The sequence below is a fragment of the Tursiops truncatus genome, chromosome 18 (assembly GCF_011762595.2).
Source record: "Tursiops truncatus isolate mTurTru1 chromosome 18, mTurTru1.mat.Y, whole genome shotgun sequence".
Classification (NCBI taxonomy): domain Eukaryota; kingdom Metazoa; phylum Chordata; class Mammalia; order Artiodactyla; family Delphinidae; genus Tursiops; species Tursiops truncatus.
This window is the reverse complement of record NC_047051.1, coordinates 11,323,440-11,343,089: the sequence shown is the minus strand read 5'-3', so window position 1 is coordinate 11,343,089 and position 19,650 is coordinate 11,323,440. Positions and strand designations below refer to the sequence as shown.

The 19,650-nt window shown below is 34.3% G+C and overlaps 1 protein-coding gene across 7 annotated transcripts in view; it reads right to left on the bottom strand.

Annotated features, from left to right (window-relative positions):
• NBEA (neurobeachin) overlaps positions 1–19,650 on the bottom strand; it is a 623,898-nt gene that overhangs the window by 225,494 nt on the left and 378,754 nt on the right. For all 7 annotated transcript variants that reach the window (XM_033843595.2, XM_073795053.1, XM_019936759.3 and 4 more), the window contains one exon: positions 12,095–12,219. In XM_033843595.2, the coding sequence (XP_033699486.1) occupies positions 12,095–12,219 (125 nt within the window). The remainder of the gene's footprint in view (positions 1–12,094; positions 12,220–19,650) is intronic.

The following is a 19,650-nucleotide window of genomic DNA, read 5'->3' as shown; positions in this document are numbered from 1 at the left end:
ACAATTTGAGTACATGGTGTAAGACTCATGAGCTGGCCCCTGCTTACTTAATATCTCACTAATTTACCGATTTGACCTCTTCACACTTTATATTCCCCAAGAGCTGAATGCTTCTGTTCCCAAACATGCCACACTGTTTCAGACCTTTAAGTCTGACATGTGTAATTTCTTTTACATGGAATTCTCTTACCTGCTCTGTCGTTCAGAATGCAGTTTAGTTGATTTTTCTCTTCACTGTATAAATTTTGTATCTTATAAGTCAAAATATATTACTTTTTGATATTTTTCTTAAGTCTTTTATGTAGGTATTCTCGTATTAGATTTTAATTTCCAGTGTATCGAGTGTCAAAAAAAAGTGGCAATCAATAAATATTTGTTGAGTGAGCACATGAAAATACAAACATGATTTGCATATTAATCATTTTATATGTACAGTACTTAAGAAAAGTTACTTTTCTCTTTATGTCCTTTACAGTTTCCTCATAAATGAGTAAGGTGGACTGTGTGATTCGCAATTCTTACTTTATTTTTCCTGCAAACATCCATTAAAAACGTATTTTACAAATATATCCAGACCAATCTCCTAACCTCAGTTTCCTACCCCGTTGAAAGAGAACCAAGTATTTTTTAACTGAACTCTCACAGGATTATTGCAATGTTGAAATAGACAATGAATGCTGAAATACTGTGAAATGTGTGAATATTATTTATATAATAAGCTCTCAAAATGTTTGTTAAAATGTTGATAAAATAAACTAACAAGAGTATTAAAAGTTTACTAAGTACATAATTTAAAAATGAACAAGAATACAACCAATGCTTTATTGCTTACAATAATGCTGCCTAAGATTTATATAAAGGGGGAAAAAAGCAGGCTGATGTGAGGATTTAAAAACTCAAATAAGATAACGGATGCGTCTAAGGTCTTATTAGCACAATACCTAGTCAATAATGAGTATTCAACAAATAATGGTTTCCTTTCCTTCAATTGGGATTAATCTTCTTCCCTCCATTATGCTGTTGTAACACTGTTTATATTCATTACAAGGCAATAGGAGCCTTCAACACCTCCCCTAGATCAGATAATTCCTGAAGACAGCAAGGTTAGTGTGTAGGCAGGTACCATGAAGTGTTTGTAAAGCTGAATGGAGTGTAAATAGCTTACATTAAAAACTGATTTTCCCTCAATAACCATATTACTCATTTAAAGATATTATTAAATAAAATTACATAAGCATCAATATATTTGACATGCATTTTTGATTTTGTATATAGGCATCTTAAGAATATAAGTGTTCTTAATATCTTGGATAAGGAAAAAACTGCTTTCTCAACAAAGTTGATATCTCAATTTGTTTTAGAGAATTATAAAGATGAGCCATTTAATACATACTTTTCTTCCATCATTGGAAGGAAATGGGAAGAATGGAAATTTAGTCTCATTTTAATTTTATCTAAATGTAATATCAGGAAATTCTAATGTTTCTAAACATCTTGAAATCAGTTTAAGATGGCAGTCTTTTTTGGAGGAGAAATTCTTTTCAATATACACCATTTCACAACATTTTTAGCTTGGGAAATGTGTTTTGACAAAAATCTCCCCTTACGTAAGAGAAAATGCTGCAATTCATTTTCAAACCTAAATACTTCTTTTAGGAGTATTAATGACACATAAATACTTTGGGATATTTTAAATAGACATTACTTTTCCTCATTAAAGCTGAAATCAGAGCAACAAATATCTTTACAGAACAGTGCTTTTAGTAACTCCAATGATATTATTTAATTTCCACTAAAAGGAAAAGATTTTAAGATAAATACTCCCAACTAATTACATTAAATATGGTGATATGATCTTGTGCAATAATACGTATGAATCAATCTATTACTGAGAATTTTACAATTTTGAACATTTTAAACAAGATGAAAGAATGTTTTTTGTTGTATTGAGAAATCTAACACTCAAAAATGTTTTATATCAATCTTAATGTGAGATAAAAGCAGTAGTACATACATAGAACAAACTTCACTGTAACAACCATTTACTGAAAAGTGTTTTTCTTTGTAAATAATTTAAATTCAAAATTAAATTTTGCCTTTGACTTTATAGCACAGACATAGTATTTCCTTTCTTAAGTAACGTAAATGATGATGACATAGAAGGAAAGACCTGCTGAAGGCCAAGGACTGAAAAAAAAAAATCATCTTCTGTATAGAACAGGATTAAAGAAAAAACAGTCTTTGCAATAGAAAAATCCTAATGGTAAGGACTGTTAGTGATACAGAATAAAAACAGTATTGGAGGGCTTCCCTGGTGGCGCAGTGGTTGGGGGTCCGCCTGCCGATGCAGGGGACGCGGGTTCGTGCCCCGGTCTGGGAAGATCCCACATGCCGCAGAGCGGCTGGGCCCGTGAGCCATGGCCACTGAGCCTGCGCGTCCGGAGCCTGTGCTCCGCAACGGGAGAGGCCACAACAGTGAGAGGCCACAACAGTGAGAGGCCCGCGTACCGCAAAAAACAAAACAAAACAAAACAAAAAAACAACAAAACACTATTGGAAAGAATGACTGGAAAACTCAGCTCTTTTATATTTGATGTTGAGTCAGGAGCCTCACTTTATCAATACAAAATCTTTTTATGAAAGCAAGTATTTCTATAAATGAAATAGACTGTTTCTATTCAAATAAACAATTTCTATTTGTTGTTTCAAACACACTTTACGTAAAAATCTGAATAGTTATTGACTAAATTTAATTAATACAGATAAAAAATCTGGACAGTTTACACATCAAATTCTTCATTTCTTAGTTGTGAGTATTTTAGTCTGAATGCATTGGATTTAACCCTGGTCTGACTTCAATTCATTTCTGTTGACAGAGAATATATTTTGTAATTCAAAATAGATATTATCTATATCACCATAAAACTACCAAGATACCAGCTTCAAATTTATAATGAATTTGATTCAGAAATGGTAATGCTTACCTGAATCAATAACTGATATTACTATTTATGGTCCATTTTAATACATCGTTATATCACATAAAATTAGAGTACAGCATGAGTAACTTGTACAGACTTTTGACTGTTTTAAACTAGACATAAACATTACATCTGCAGGTAGGCTGTTCTCTGAAAAGCTTGAAGAACTTATTTCAATGGCAGAGTAAATATCCAGAATTAGCAATATGGACATTAATTAAGATGGAATGTTCACAGATTATTATTCTAAGTGGTAAGTTCTTAGTCACATTAGTTATGCTTGTAAATGATTTACTGGACTATAAGAAATAAAAGAAAATGGCTACCTAACATCAACAGTTATTGCTCTGTGGAGAAGGACATCAAGGACACTTGCAAGTAAAAGAATTGGATCAATATTAACGTGATTTTCATTTCATGCTTCCCCAACTCCAGTAAGCTGACAATATACTCTGATTATGTGAACTGCCTCAGAGTAACACAGAAGAGGTTATTAGAGCAAGAGGTGGAAAGGGAATGCACTTTTTATATTGACAGGCCTGCTAATAGAGTATACTGATTTTCAAAGACATGCAATGCAGTTTTACAATTTGGTTCTGACAGCAAAAACGGAATTTCATTTATTCCTAATTCAAAATATTCATATATAAGCAATATTTCTTAGAGCAGACCAACAAAGGGGATATTCATAAATAGCATTTTTAAACAGTAAAAATGCAATTAAAAAGGGTACAAGAAAATATTATTGAATTTAAGTACAGCATTATATAACTATGAAATGCTAACTTAATAATCTTAATGGAGTAAATGTAGAAAACTGCATTCTATGCTTTTTAAGGGAAATTTGATAAGCCATATTTTAAAAATATACATGATGATAAACATAGAATCTCTGTGGTAGGAGAATATTATGTGGTAGGATTTTGATTAGCCATTAAGTTAGGGTGATTTTAAAATATTTTAAATAGGATTTCATTACATTGAAAATCACATGGCACACTTTACTTGTGGAAAAAAGTGCTAAAACATATAGAAAACTTGGGCTAGTTTAGAACCCTCTAAATATCATGAAGAGCAGAGATAATGCATTATTCATCTTCGTGACTGTCTGAGTACATAGCATAGTGTTTGGTCCTTATATTAAAGTATGCTTAGAAAAAGACCAGCAGGAATAAATACATTAAAATGGTAAAGGCAGCTATCTTGACGGCTGTCTTTGAGTGACTTTTTCCCCCTTCTTTAAAATTGTTTTGCGTTTTCTGGATTTTCCACAATGACTATGTTTCTTTTCAGGAAGGAAGGAAGGGAGGGAAGGTGGAAGGAAGGAAGGAAGGATGGAAGGAAGGAAGGAGGGAAGGAAGGGAGGGAGGGAGGGAGGGAGGGAGGGAGGGAGGGGAAAATGAACAAAGGAAAGAAACCTTTCATCCTGAGTCAAGAGGGGTAGATAGCCAATGAGTAGCAGAACGGAAGGAAGAAAGTTTTGGCCTTCTTGGAATGAAAGAAAAGATGAACTGGACAGCTTGAATGAGGGCTTAAAGGGTGGGGAGACTTCCCCTGGCAGTGGATGGCATTAACCTGGGGAATGATGCTTGGTGTTTCTTTTCTAAGCCTGACACAAAATGCAGTGTGGAAAATTTACTTTAAAACTCTGAGAAATGGGGGGTAGGAGATGTTTTGGATAGATAAGCAACTGGTTCAGAGACATGGAAGGAAGACGTAATTAACAGGAATTTCTCTTTAACTATTAAAAACTGGGATAGCTAAGAGATGGTGCTGGTATAGGTTATCGAAAGCACTTTTAAAAACACTAAAGACTTTCCGGACGCGCAGGCTCAGCGGCCATGGCTCACGGGCCCAGCCGCTCCGCGGCATGTGGGATCCTCCCGGACCGGGCACGAACCCGCATCCCCTGCATCGGCAGGCGGACTCTCAACCACTGCGCCACCAGGGAAGCCCTAAAGACATTTTAAATTATGTTTTTATACATGACATTGAATGCACAGTCTGTGAACGACTCTAAGTTCACCTGTACTGATAAATCTCTGTGGATGACAGGCTGTACGAGTGGGCCAAAATTTAGCAGGTAAACTTTTAGAGAGGGGAAGTTCAATAATGCTCATACACTTGGGAAAATTCCAAATTTATCTACAGCAACACACTGTATAGGAAAATCACGGTATTTAGATTGAGATTTTGCTCTATCTACCATTTATTAGTTAGCATGCCACTTAATTTCTATAGTGTGTCATTTTCCCAAATAAAAATCCTTTAATAGCTCTGTCTATTGATAGATCCCTTCACAGTATATTTCCAAGCAGCCTTTTCAGCTCATCTTTGTACGATCTCCCCACACTATCTTGTGTTCCATCAAGCAGCACCACTTTCATTCCCTGGACACATCATGTTGTGCGGTCCCTTCCTCCATGTTACCACCACCTCACTTACTGTCTTGGGTAGATATCCATTTATCCTTTCAAGTTTAGCTAAAATTTATTTCTTCAGTTAGCCAGCCCTCTTCACTGAGTTTGCATACCATTTTTAATACAACTTGATGAAAATATCTATCATACTGTATTTTAATTATTTATAAATGTAATTTTATGTACACTTTATAAAAATTAGTCTAAAAATATAAGCAAGATTATGAGCAGCTCCATGCCACTTAGCAATAGATCTATTACTATAATTTTGTCAGCTCCTTATCTTTAGTGGCTTTTGATGCTCTAACTGGAAATAAAGTACAGACATAAAAAACATATTTCAGAATTTGAAAATGCTGTACTTATAGACCTATTCTGTAGACTATCATACTTCAATGCTGTTATTGAAAAGGATGAATGAATGTGGTTAAAATACTGTGTATGTTGAAATGAATGAATTATCAATTAAATAAAAGACAGCAACTAAGTACAAAAAATTGTATTAATGTGGATGCTTTAAATGGAATAGGTGAAAGATATGATTCCTGTCCTCAAGTGGTTTTTCTTTTATCTCAGAATATAAAATACTTAAACTCAAAATACTTTCTGATAACTTTACAAGGTGACCTATTACCAAGTGCAAAATATTGAGGTCATTCAAAGAAGTAAGTTAGGGTCTTTTATGCCTCCATGTCTTGGAAATTTCTGTTATTAACTCTGCTCTTCCCTGCTCACCTGGTAAATTCCTAATCTTCTTTCAAGTCAGTTCATAAGTAATTATTTCTGTGAAGCTGACTCCAACCCAATAGGTCCAGCGTTAGTCACCTTCCCTGTGTTCCTTTATGAAGTACCACCTCCCTCTACGAGAACTGCTTATTTCTTTCCACTAGACCAGGATTTTTCAACCTAGGCACTGCTGATGTTTTGGGCTGGATTTTGGTTGTCATTCTGGGGAGCTGCCCAGTGAATAGTCAGGTATTTTAGCAGAATTCTTGGTGTCTACCCTTTAGATGCCAGTAGCACACGCTGACTTCCACCCCTGCTGAGACACACTGCACTAAACTATGTGCTGTGAGAAGGCAGAAATTGTGCCTCAGCCTCTGTATTCAACATTTAGTGCATGCACGGCATGGACAAGATATTCAATAAATGCTTTTAAATTAATGAAGCCACTTGATTCCTCTGAATCAGTTTAAAGCCTTCCATCTGAAGCTTCACATAAAAACAGGGGAGTTGTTAAAACCTTTGTTGATATGAAAATGCTGTTACACAAAAACTTTAAAATGTGTTTTATAAGCATATTTTATAAGTCAGCATTTATATAATCCATTTAAATTATTTTAAGAGACTATAAAACCATAGGGTGAAGATAAGACTGTATTAAAATATGACACTGGCATCAAAAAAGAGCTGAAAGATGACTCCATGTATGCCTTTCTCTCGCTTGTAAAAAATTTACATCATTAACTTTTCAATAAATTATTTTAACAATGATCATATCATCTATTTCATTCCAGATATGAAGATTTAATTAATAATACACCAACTAAAACATATCAATGAACAATAAGAAGACATTTGCTAGAGACTACATGGTACAAACAATAAACCACTCGGTAAAACAATCAAATCATCGTTTCCAACTATTATAAATGTAAACTCTTCAAAAACCTGAAGTCAGATAATTTGAAGCTCCTGTCTCAACAACTGTATATAGCTGCACTAGTACTTTTTTATTCTCGGTGTTTTCTTATTTCTTGATGACTGCAAGTAGCACCTTACAGTAGCCATGCATACACCATCAAAACTAATTTAATTCCAGATTCATTACAGAGCTGCTTTTTATTCATCAAGGTCATATCTCGATGGCTTCACAAGCTTAGATAAATTGGGTGTTAAGCAGGTACATCTCTGAGGAACCTAAGGATGTTCTCATTTGCAGTTCTCAGCATATCTTATTATTTACTGCCAAAGAAATGAATGATTAATTTTGTCATCTTTGCTCCATTTTTTTTGTTCCTCCATTTTTTTTGTTCCAGGCTAAAACAGCCTGCCCTCCTCTGCGAAGCCTGATCAGACCTATTTAGGATGATGGCTTTGATCGCAGACATGGAGCTTGAGATCTTAGGCTCTGATGAAACATTGCTCCACTATAATTTCATGGAAAGGGAACAGAGTCCTACATGGTAATAGACAATCAACAAAGACAACCAAACATTAAGATTTTAACTATTCTTTGACACCATAATCTTTCAGCATCAGAAATGGACCAAAATTTGTCTGGTTTAGGTTTTATTTAAACATACAAACAATATACAAAATCCTCCTTTTTCAATCATTTCCTTATTAGCTAATTTGCCCTGAAGAAGAAAGCCCTGCAGATCAGAAAATGAATTTATAGTTTAAAATATTTTCCTTATATTCTTCCACTGCTATGGTGTGTAAAATTCCCGGTAATCAATTAAATTTGCACTTGTATGAGATTTTACTATCAGAAAACACCCAAAAAACACATTCAATACATATGAAATTAGAGCATTAAACACCAGCAAAAAAAATTACATGCCTCTAGGTTTTTATTAATCACATTCCAACACTAGAGGCTGAAAAGTATATCAAATCACACCAAATCTTTTGCACATGACAACCTCATAAATTATTCAACTCATTAGTATTACTAAGAAGCATGAAAAACTCCATCAGTGTTAAGGATGTTTTCCAACTGAAAAAGGTCAACCAAAAGTTTTAATAATGAAATGGAAGAGAAAGCTTTGCAAAGCAAATATGAAGTACAATAACTGTCCTGTTTGTCTCCTTGGAAATATATCTAATTCTGATTATTTGCTCATTTAAAAGAAAGTATTGTTAATATATTTGTTTTGTGGCTCCAAATAAATTGCCTAAATAGAATGTCATGAAATTTAAATTACAGCTAAATGTTTCTGCCCATCACATTAAAGTTTAACTATAATTTAAGCTAAACTGTTTGAATTAAAGGAAAAGTCAAGTGATTCAAAACATTTTTGTTAAAACATTAAGCTTGCAAATTCAGTTTCACTTCTATTACAATATATTAATAGAGGCTCACATTCTTGAAACATAGTGTACTACAGGAACAGAGAGACATGACCAGTGATCAGATCTCAGGGATTGCTTTGATGGCCATGTAAATATTCCCTATTTAAGTAATTTTAGGTTATTCCCTCAGCTTGTACAACTTGGTTAAAATTCTGAAAACTTTGATCACTGATTCAAATACTTCTAGCCATACTGAAAGTTCCATTCATTAAATCTTTTCTTCCTAAAACAATTTTGTTGCCACAATGTAGATGAATAGAAAAAAATTTTTGACCATAGATTACTGCAGAGTGTCTGTGCATTTAATATTTAACTTTCAAGGTAGAATTTGAGATACTTTAATTATTAAATTAAGAGGAAGAAATACATTGAATTTCAATTTGTTCTAGAAGCTCTCTCAAAATTAGTAGGTTTGTGCTATAAATATACCCTTTATCTATGCCTACACAAACCAAAACATTAAATCTTTCAGATGTTAGTCTATACACTGCCAGACTTTAAGGTACTTAAAACACATTTAAATGTTTAATGGCAGGCAGAGTGACCAGATGATGGGCTGAGTTCTGTTAGTTTTATATGAATGTTCTGGCAATATGTGCATATAAAAGCCTTTCTCTAAAATATACAAAATATGTTTTCAATTAAGTCTTTCAACATCTATTTTCATTGGATAAAGTGCTTTGTAATAATTACTGACATTTACTTCCTATTCTTCTGAGGAAATACTTTAAACATAGGTTAGAAGGCACATTAAGAGTTTGGAAGAAGATACAATGTTATGTTTTTCTCTTGGCAGTTTGTAATTCCTCCTTCTATTTCTATGTACAGATCACCCCAGGGAGTACTTTCCACTCACCTCTTCATATCCTCCATATTTTACTCCCTACTCTCTACCCACTTCTAGAAGTTCACAAATGTGAAGTCAAAGAGGTGTGCTCTAGAGTTACTTTTGGAGGTAGAATTGTTTCTGTTCTCTTTTGTCTTCCACTACCCGACCTTAACCCCAAGAATGACCACGAAGTAAATCTGGCATGGGTACCATGTAGATGTCCTGAATATTTTATGGCATACGTGTGGTCTTTGTTCTAGATACGTATAAAATAAAAACATACCCTACTTTCCTTTTATCAAAGAACCCAACTCAGGAGGGATAACAGGTTTGGAATACTGCTGATGATCCACTATTTCAAATTCATAAACCACTACATATTTTAAAATACGTTCATACTACACACAGAGGATGTTTACTATCACCTACATCTTTCATCTGTTTCAAAATCAGAATATTATTTTTTAATTTAGATTCATTAACAGTGGTTACTATGTTACTAAAACATGACATGACAGTCTTAAAAAAAGGTCAATATAGGGGCTTCCTTGGTGGCGCAGTGGTTGAGAGTCCGCCTGCCAGTGCGGGGGATACGGGTTCGTGCCCCGGTCCGGGAAGATCCCACATGCCGCGGAGCGGCTGCGCCCGTGAGCCATGGCCGCTGAGCCTGCGCGTCCGGAGCCTGTGCCCCGCAGCAGGAGAGGCCACAGCGGTGAGAAGCCGGCATATCGCAAAAAAAAAAAAAAAGTCAATATAAAAAATTTTAAATATGTTTCTTATAAGCTTTGACACTGGTTTAATAATAAAGACATTTTACAAATTGAACATACAAAATAAGGCATCCATTTTTATAGAGAACCAAAAGAAATATTTTTCTAACAGACCCTTTCTAAAAGCAACCTGTAGAACATTGAATGTAGTATAATGTGAATCCTATATAATTAAGATATTGGCAACAGCGTCACTAATAATATCACTCTAGCCTAACCCCTGTTACAAGTTGTCTTTAGATGTTTCTAATTTCTAATGAGATGAATTCAAGATGAATTGATGAAAATGCCTAAATTGTTGGGAATATGAAATGAAGTTAAAAATTTTTAAGTTCATATTATAAAGCATGCCACTTTAAGTAGATATTTCTAAGAATCTCTTCTGTAGAACATAAAGATAATAACTCATTTTAAGTTGGTGCTAAATCCTTAGGTGCTAGAATCCTTAGGTGATTTTTTTTGAGTTGATTAAAGGAATCCCCTACAGTACAAGTCAACTATAATTTTTTTTAAAGCATATTCTCTCCTGCAGTTACTTTTACTGTATAAAGTTACTTTTTAACTTTATCAATATTTTCCCTGTTCAATCCATCAAGAACATGAATGGCAACCTGTGTTATATATTAGGGTAAATTTTAAAACATATGGCTCATTTATTACTCTCAAATAAATAAAAATTAAAATAATAAAAACCCAAGTGATTGTGAGAACAAAAGTAGTCAATAACAAAAACATATGGACAGTGTTCAATAACGTTATTTTCTGAGTGTATATCGTTTATAAAATTATATTATCAATCAAACTTAAACTTTTTAGAGCATTTAAAAATAGGTAAACTGGGCTTCCCTGGTGGTGCAGTGGTTAAGAATCTGCCTGCCAGTTCAGGGCACATGGGTTTGAGCCCTGGTCTGGGAAGATCCCACAGGCCGCGGAGCAACTAAGCCCGTGCGCCACAACTACTGAGCCTGTGCTCTAGAGCCTGCGAGACACAACTCCTGAAGCCCGGACGCCTAAAGCCCGTGCTCTGTAGCAAGAGAAGCCACCGCAATGAGAAGAGTAGCCCCCGCTCACCGCCACTAGAGGAAGCCCGCGCGCAGCAACAAAGACACAATGCAGCCAAAAATAAATAAATAAATTTTAAAAAAGTAGGTGAACAGAGAGAATAGCCCTATGCATACTTCTTGGTGGATAGCAATCTAAAGTAGCAGCGTTTTTATTTAATTACAAAAAGTATTTTGATATTTACTATTTATTGTACATTTTATAAAGGACAACTTAGGGTGCAGTTCTACTGTAGTGTGATAATGGATGATATCTTTAATGTTGGATGGTCTTTTGCAAACTTTGTTTGCAATCCATTGGAGGGCTGAGAACCTAATGGGCATACTGAGGCACGATTTATTTATTAAACTGAAAATAACAGAATAGAATAGGGTTAAACTACAGAATGCCATGTAATGAGATTATCAGTAAGACATTTGTTTCAGTTAAATACACAAGTATGTGCATGTGTATATGTATATACATAACAGTACACATATTTGTCTATATATTTCATGTATATATTTATATTCACACAGTATACAGATGTATATATACACACATACACACAAATTATACATAAAAATATATAAATCTGAATACACACTTACAGTAGTACATTGTTTTTTCCACGTTGGGTGAAAAAGTTTGAAAGATCAAAGCCTGAAAGACGCTGAAAAGGAAAATGATTTTACTCTTGTTTTAGGCTCTATGAGAAGGACGCTGGGTAATAACCAACTATGTAGAGGCTTCTAATCTATCACAGAGAAGCTGAAGAGTCTAACATACATCAAGTGGGAGAAATATTGGGTTGATTGAGTATAACTTAAATGACGCTGAAGGATAAAGCAGAACATAACATTTTTGGCTTATGACATGGAGAATTTTAAATGCTAGTGAAAAAAAAGAACTATCAACCACAAAGAGTCACCTCACATCCAGGAGTATTTTTGTGTGAGAGGCACTGGTACTCACCATATTCTATTGCAGCTTTGAGCAATGCTTCAGCATGAGTGGAGCCAAATGCATTACGGACAAACCGTCTCCTTCGACGAAGATCATCTTCCCAGTAATCCAAACGCCAGAAATCGTGCAGTTGGCTAAGAATGGGAAGATAAAAAACAATAATAACTATTAATAATGATGTATAACTGGAAGTACATTTTTTCAAGTTATATACGTTCACAGACTGCTTACACAATAAATTTTAAAAGCTTTGCACATTTTCTTTTTATAAGGATTAAATATTTTCTCTATTCAATTCATCAGGAACATGAATGGCATTACATATTATAAACTATGGCAAATTTAACTCTCCTAAATTAATAACTAATACAGTTAAATCTTTATTTCTTTGGTCTCATTGGAAAATTAAGATAACTTTTGAGATATCTATGTTTTACAACTGTGTTTATATACATATGTTTCCTCTACAAATGAACAAAACTTAAAATAGTAACATTCTCATATTTTAGGCATTATAACATTCAGCTCTGCTTTCTTTACAATGTTCTTCCTTCTACTGAAAACATTCATCACTGGGCGTTTAGTAACAAATGCAGCATCAAATTACAAGTATTAATGGCACAGTTTGCATTCTTTTACACTGTTTTTAACAAGGCTTGTAAATCACAGGATAGACCTCACTACAAATAGTTCACAATTTAATGACCATGGTTTCTTAGTACACTGAATTAAGAACTATAAAATATTGCCCACTTGGATTTGGTGGAAGAATGATTAAAATAATGTGCTGAAATATTCATTGAAATAATTCCCTACTGCCCACAGCAACATGAGAAAAGTGCAATTTTATCCATTATTAATAATACTGAATTAGAGCTGCAAAAAAATGCCAGTATGTGGTAATTGTCTTGGTAAATTATTATTCTAACGCTAACAGAGTCCTTGGATGATTTTACAGCTTTCAGTTAATATAAACCATTAACAGCCATGGCCATCGTTGGTAACACTGTCTAAACTATGTTACACTTTAAACAATATTAAAAATCTACAAGATATTTCAGAAACTACTGAAATATGTTCGTTGTATATCAATGGAACATTTCATGGTATCATTTTTGTTTTCAATTTAATTTTAATAAACAGTGATAAATGCTACTGCTTGAGAAGTCTGTCTTTTTCTGTATAGTATCTGGAATAATATACTCAAAAGATAAAATTCTAATTTTCTTGAGCAGCACTATTCATAAAAACATATAAAATGCTTTCATAGAAGATTTGATTTCAGTTTTTATTTTGATATTTTACTGTAGGAGAACACTGTGTTTGATTAAGATGGAAACTATATATTTTGCTCATCATTATCTCTCTAGCACAATGTCTGGCACATACTATGTTTTTAATAAATATTCAATGAATTAATTAAAACAATTTTTTTTTACTTTGAAAATCTACAGAGAAGTATAGTCAGTGAGAACAATAATTTACTTCTGAAAAAAATTTAGATTTTATGGCTATTTAATTTTGTTTTCTATAGCTTAATTGTAAAAGAATATATCAATATAAGGGATATGTAAAAAGAACATTAAAATTATAATCATTTAAAGTATAATTTAATATACTTGTTTTTCTAAACATAATAATTATAATTTTATTTTTCTGTCAAAATAATGATTATCTGGTGATTAATTATTATGAGTAGTGTACCTCTGTCATTAATTTAAAATAGGAAAATTTCTATCCCTACAAATACAGATTAATCCTAGTAGTTTAAAGAAGAAAATGCTAAAAGCTTGCTATAATGATTTTCCTTAAAAGTATGTTAAAATTAAGTAACTGAATTCACTAGGAGAGACCTGAGATGTAATGTTTTCTCAAATTCCTGACCACAGACATACTTTCCTCTATTCCTCCCATTAAGAACAACTAAAAAAAAAAATTTATACGCTACATATAAAACAAACGTAACAAAACTCTGAAATGTGGGGAGCAGAAGGCAGACTGGCTAAGGACCACAGGGCCCAAGGAACAACAAAGTGGTGAGTTCCCTGGGTTATCTTTTTGTCTCATATACCCTAGATTTGGAGGCAAAGAAGCTAGCAACCCAGATCGACCAACAGGTACAGACAAAAAAAAAAAAAAAAAAAGCCCCAACAAAAGCATGTTTCTCTAGCCGAAAGACCAGGAAAAGGGCATCCTAGGAAGCCAGGAAACTTTTAGACAATTATTTCCTCCAGCCAAACACCACAGAAAAACTATGCCTCTCATTCCCCCACACACACAATAGCAAAGGATGAGAGGGGAGCCTAGATCTGAAGCCTCCTGATGGTGTAATGAGGCGCCCTAACATCCAAACTGGGGTGGCATCAGAGAAGGTCATATAGGGAGCCAGGACTTTCACCTCTGCTGGCTGATGACAAGGTACCCCACCCTCAAGGAGTCACTCGAGACCATATGGAGAGACTGGATTCCCACACCCTGTGGTCAGTAATGAGGCATCCTTCTCTCTTCCCACTGGGGTGGGTTGGGAGGAGACATAGTAGAGAGTCAGGACTTTTACTACTAACCAGCAGCAATGAGGCCACCCCCATCAGTGGATACCACATGGGGAGCTGGAACTCCCACCCCTGCCAAGCCATCATGAGGAGCTACCCACTCCCTGGATGTCAGTGGAAGGGAAGCGGGGAACCTAGATTTCTATCTCCACCTGGCATTGAAGAGGCAGTGCATCCCACTTGTCCTGGTGGAGTAATGTCAGAGAAAAGTCAGCTAAAATAGAAGATTTGAATGAGATAAAAATATCTCAGAAAATTAAAAAAAAAAAAAATCCAGGTTTTGATCTCAAATTACTTGTCATACCATGAACCATGACAGCATATTTCACATTCAAAGCTATGGTGGCCAGAGGAAGTGTAAAAGGTTTGTTATGTGCTAAAAGAACTGTCAACCCAGAATCCTATAACGAGTGAAAATATCCTTTAGGAATAAAGGAGAAATGAAAATATTTTCAGATGATGAAAAAGATTTGTCAGCCTCAGAGCTAGTCTAAAAAAATGGCTAATAGCAATCATGTAAACATAAGGGAAGCAATAAAAGAAGGAACATTGGAACATCAGGAAGGAAGAAAGGACATAAGCAAAGTATAAGTAAATATAATAGGATTTCCTTTTCCTCTTGAGTTTTGTTAATTATGTTTGGCTGTTGAAGCAAAAATTATAACACTGTCTGATGTGGTTCTAATTGTGGGTAGAGGTAATAGTCAAGACAAATATAAATGAGGGAGGGTAAAGGAATGTAAAGGGAGGTGAAGTTTCGATACTTCACTTGGAGTGGTAAAATGACACCACCAGTAGACCGTGATGAGCTATGTAGATATGATGTAATAATTAGAGCAACCACTAAAAAAGCTATTCAAAGACATGTGCAAAAAGTCACTATAGCTAATTAACTATCAGAAAGAGAAATTTGATACATTTACAACTGTATCAAAAAGAATACCTAGGAGTAAAGAGGCGAAAAGGCCTGTACAATGAAAACTAAGACACTGAATAAAGAAATTGAAGAAGACATAAAAAAGTGGAAATATAATCCTTGCTCATGGATTGAAAGAATTGATATTGTTAAAATGTACATGGCTACCCAAAGCAATCTACAGATTAATACAATCTCCATCAAAATTCCAATGGCATTTTTCACAGAAATAGAATGAAGAATCCTAAACTTTGTAAGGAACCACAAAAGGCCCAAATAGACAAAGCAATTTTGGGAGAGAAGAGCAAAGCTGTGGCATCATGCTCCCCGATTTCAAACTATATTACAAGGCTATAGTAATCAAGACAGTATGATATTGACATAAAAACAGACACACAACTTAATGAAACAGAATAGAGAGCCCAGATATAAACCCATGTATTTATGATATTTACGGCAAAGGAGCCAAGAATATGCAATGGGGAAAGGAAAGTCTCTTCAAAAAATGGTGTTGGGGAAACTGAACAGTCACATGCAAAAGAATAAAACTAGATCAGTCTTACACCATACATGAAACTCAACTAAAAATGGGTCAAAGACTTTAAAACATAAGACCTGAAACCACAAAACTCTTAGAAGGAAACACAGGCAGTAAGCTCCTTGACATTTGTCTTGGCAATGATTTTTTTGGATTTGACACAAAAAGCAAAGGCAACAAAAATAAAATAAACAAGTGGGATTATATCAAACTAAAAAGCTTCTGCAGAGAAAAAAAAAAATCAGTAAAATGAAAAGACAACCTACCAAATGAGAAAAAATATATTAGCAAACAATATATCTGGTAAACAATATAATATCCAAAATGTATAAAGAACTCATAAAACTCAAAAACAACAATAAAAACACCAAACAACCTGATTAAAAAGTGGGCAGAGGATCTAAATAGACCACAACAATGAAAAATTTTCATCTGTAGTTTCTAAAATCCATTATCCTCTCTTTTTTTTTTTGAGGGAAGCAAGGATTGGGAAAATTTAGGTATTTGTTCTCTGATTTGTTCTTCTAGTATTTTCCCCATTTTCTATGTGGAAATTAACCTAGTATTACTGAGAGTCCAGTCTTTGATAATATTTGGGGTTTTCAATATTTGAACAGACATAAACTCTTAAAAAAAAAACAACTTTGTTTCTTTCAAACCACAATTGTTTTTCTATTTATAGCTTAAAGATAGTGGAACTGAGTATAGATAAAATAACAATAGGTACTGAGAGTTGTGCTTTCAACTCTCAATAACATTAAACAGTATCATTCATTAAAATGGATACTCACTTATTTCCTTCTCTCCTTCCTTCAATGTTTCTATTCAAAAAGATATTTACTGAGTACTTATCCCGTGTTAGGCAATGCTCTTGGTGCTGAAGATATAACAGCATAATATGTATAATAAGATATACTCCTTTCCTTTTATTCTCACTCACACATTCTTCACTCTGCTTTCCCACTGAAATTTAATATATATTATTGACCCTTTAACTAAATCGCTCCTCTACCATTCCACCTATTTAATATTTCAACATAATAAGATACACTTTGCCATATTCTTCTGTAATATGTGAGGCATTCCAGGAAAAAAGATAATAATAGAGACTACTCTAATAAGTTTTAACTCTAGATGTGATCGTTATTAATAATTTGTAAGCACAATCAAAAATTTTTACTCTGTGATATGCCTATTTTGGTCAGTATATTTTGAGTACTCTGAGAGGTTCTTTTAATACCCTAAGTTAGGTTGACAAGCACTTCTCTTCTTGAAGGAGGGCTAATTTAGATTTCCTGCACTTGGAGAGCATCCAGGTGGACACATACAGAAGCCACTGTGCCATCATCTCCATGGTTGTGCAGGTAGTCATGCTGCACTGAAATTCTGCTTGGATTTGCAAGTTTTTAGCAGTGATAGTCTCATATGTGATACCTCTAATGATGTCACCTGGGAGGATGAATGTGATATCATATGTATTATTTCCCACTATTTATTTATTTTGGTCCTTACATCTATGTTTCTGCCTTTCATGACTGAATTACAGAAACATTGAGTATCATATGTATGTTTTGTTCAGGAGTGTGATTTTACAAGTATAGCACATAATTGCTAGAAAAGAGGAGGTAAAGAGCCAGTAACTAATGAAGGGAAGATTCCCAGTTAGGTTGTATTATGATAATTAATGTTACTATTGATGTAATGGTGTTCATTAATTAGAATTTGGTGTTATTTTAGCATAAATAGGGTTCAGGAAGTCGTAATTTTCCTCCATGAAATTTTTGATAGTTATACTTTAGACTTAGGAGAATGCACTTAATTTTCTTAAAAGGGGTCCCTCCTCCCCTTCCAGGAATCAATCACCTTCATAAGCTGGAGGGAAAACTGAATTTACCTGGTAAAGAATAACTGAACTGTTAATTGGTTACTTGATATTTGATAACAAAAACTACCCAGTGGAATAGAGAAAAGAGTGAAAGGAACAAAGGAATATCTTGCTAAACATACACACAAAATTCAGTAAGAACTCGAATCTCTGTTTGGCTAAAGAACTGGTGGTGATCACTGAGGTCAAGACTTCTGTGCATGACTTCTAATCCTACCAAGAACGACCAAAAACACAAATGCTAACTGAGAGACTAGTAGTTAAAAATTGTTATCCTCTCCTCCTCTGGACACACTGTAGATTACACTCCTCTATCTGTTTTGAAATAAGGCATATGCCCATGTGACTTTCCTCAGCTAATAAAATGTGAAAGGTGAGTCACTTCCAGACAAAAGTTTTAAGAGCCAATGAAAATTTGCCATGTTCCCTTCCCTCCGCTGTAGGAATGAAGAAAATAAGCATGGATGTGGAGTCTCCATCATTTTGTATCCCTGAGTGACTTCGAGGGGCAGAGCTTCCCCATGGTTCCACGCAGAACATGTAGTATGAGTGAGAAATAAACTTCTCTTGTGTTGAACTTCTGAGATTTGAAGGTCCCATGTCACTGTAGTAAATAACCCCAGAATTGAGTAAGTTCCTAGAATAATAATACTTACAGAAGGACTAGTATTTACTGAGAGATTATTGTATTCCAGGTACTTTTCTAAGCATTGCATATGTATTAAGTCGTTTACTCTTCATAAATTCCCTTTAAGATAAGTGAACTCATTTTAAAAATTAAGAAATGGAGACACAGGAAGGCTAAGTGATGTGCCCAAGATTAAGCAACCAGTAGGTGGCAGAAGAAGTATCTGTCCTCAGGCTGGCTGACTTTCTAGCTCATGCCACACTGCCTCTAACTGTAAAGAGAGCAACCAAGGAAACAAAATATCTTGAGGATATTACACTTAAAGCACCAGCACAGCTGATTCCTGCTTCTTTATAATCAGAACTAATTATTCTGAATGAAAAATGATAATTGTGAAGTAGATAGAATGCTCTGTGTATATTGCATATGTTCATTCCTTTAGTCAACAAATATTTATTGAACACCTAAGAGCCAGGGATAGGCTAAGTACTAGACTTCCATAGATGAATAAACTGACATGATTTGTGCCTTTGTGCAGCTTTCAGTCTATTTCATAATTTAAATAAATAAACTTATAGTTAATTTTTTGTAAGTGTTAAGAAGGAAACAGATGAGATACTCTCTTTAATAAAAATGGGGAACCAACTTACTGCATAAGTGAATGTACAAGTAAACAAGTGTGAGTATGCTAATGAAACATGGTTACAAAGTATGTTGGCAAAACAAACTCTGTATTTATTGGCACTCTTAGTTCTCCTTCATAAGAAAAATCATCAGCCTTTTATTAACAGGTCTTGTGGGTTATTTAGTCAATTCCTAGTAATATATATTACCTCAGTGCTGTAAGTGTGTGTGTGTGTGTGTGTGTGTGTGTGTACACACACTCTCATCTAAAGGATATATCTACACATACACATTTGATATATGCCTTAAGCCATTAATACTGTTCTGACTCTCTTATGTATTACTAAGCACTTCTTCCAGTCTCCTTTCTCTGACACACTTACATCCTCTCTGACCTGAGGTCATGTATTATATCTGATAAT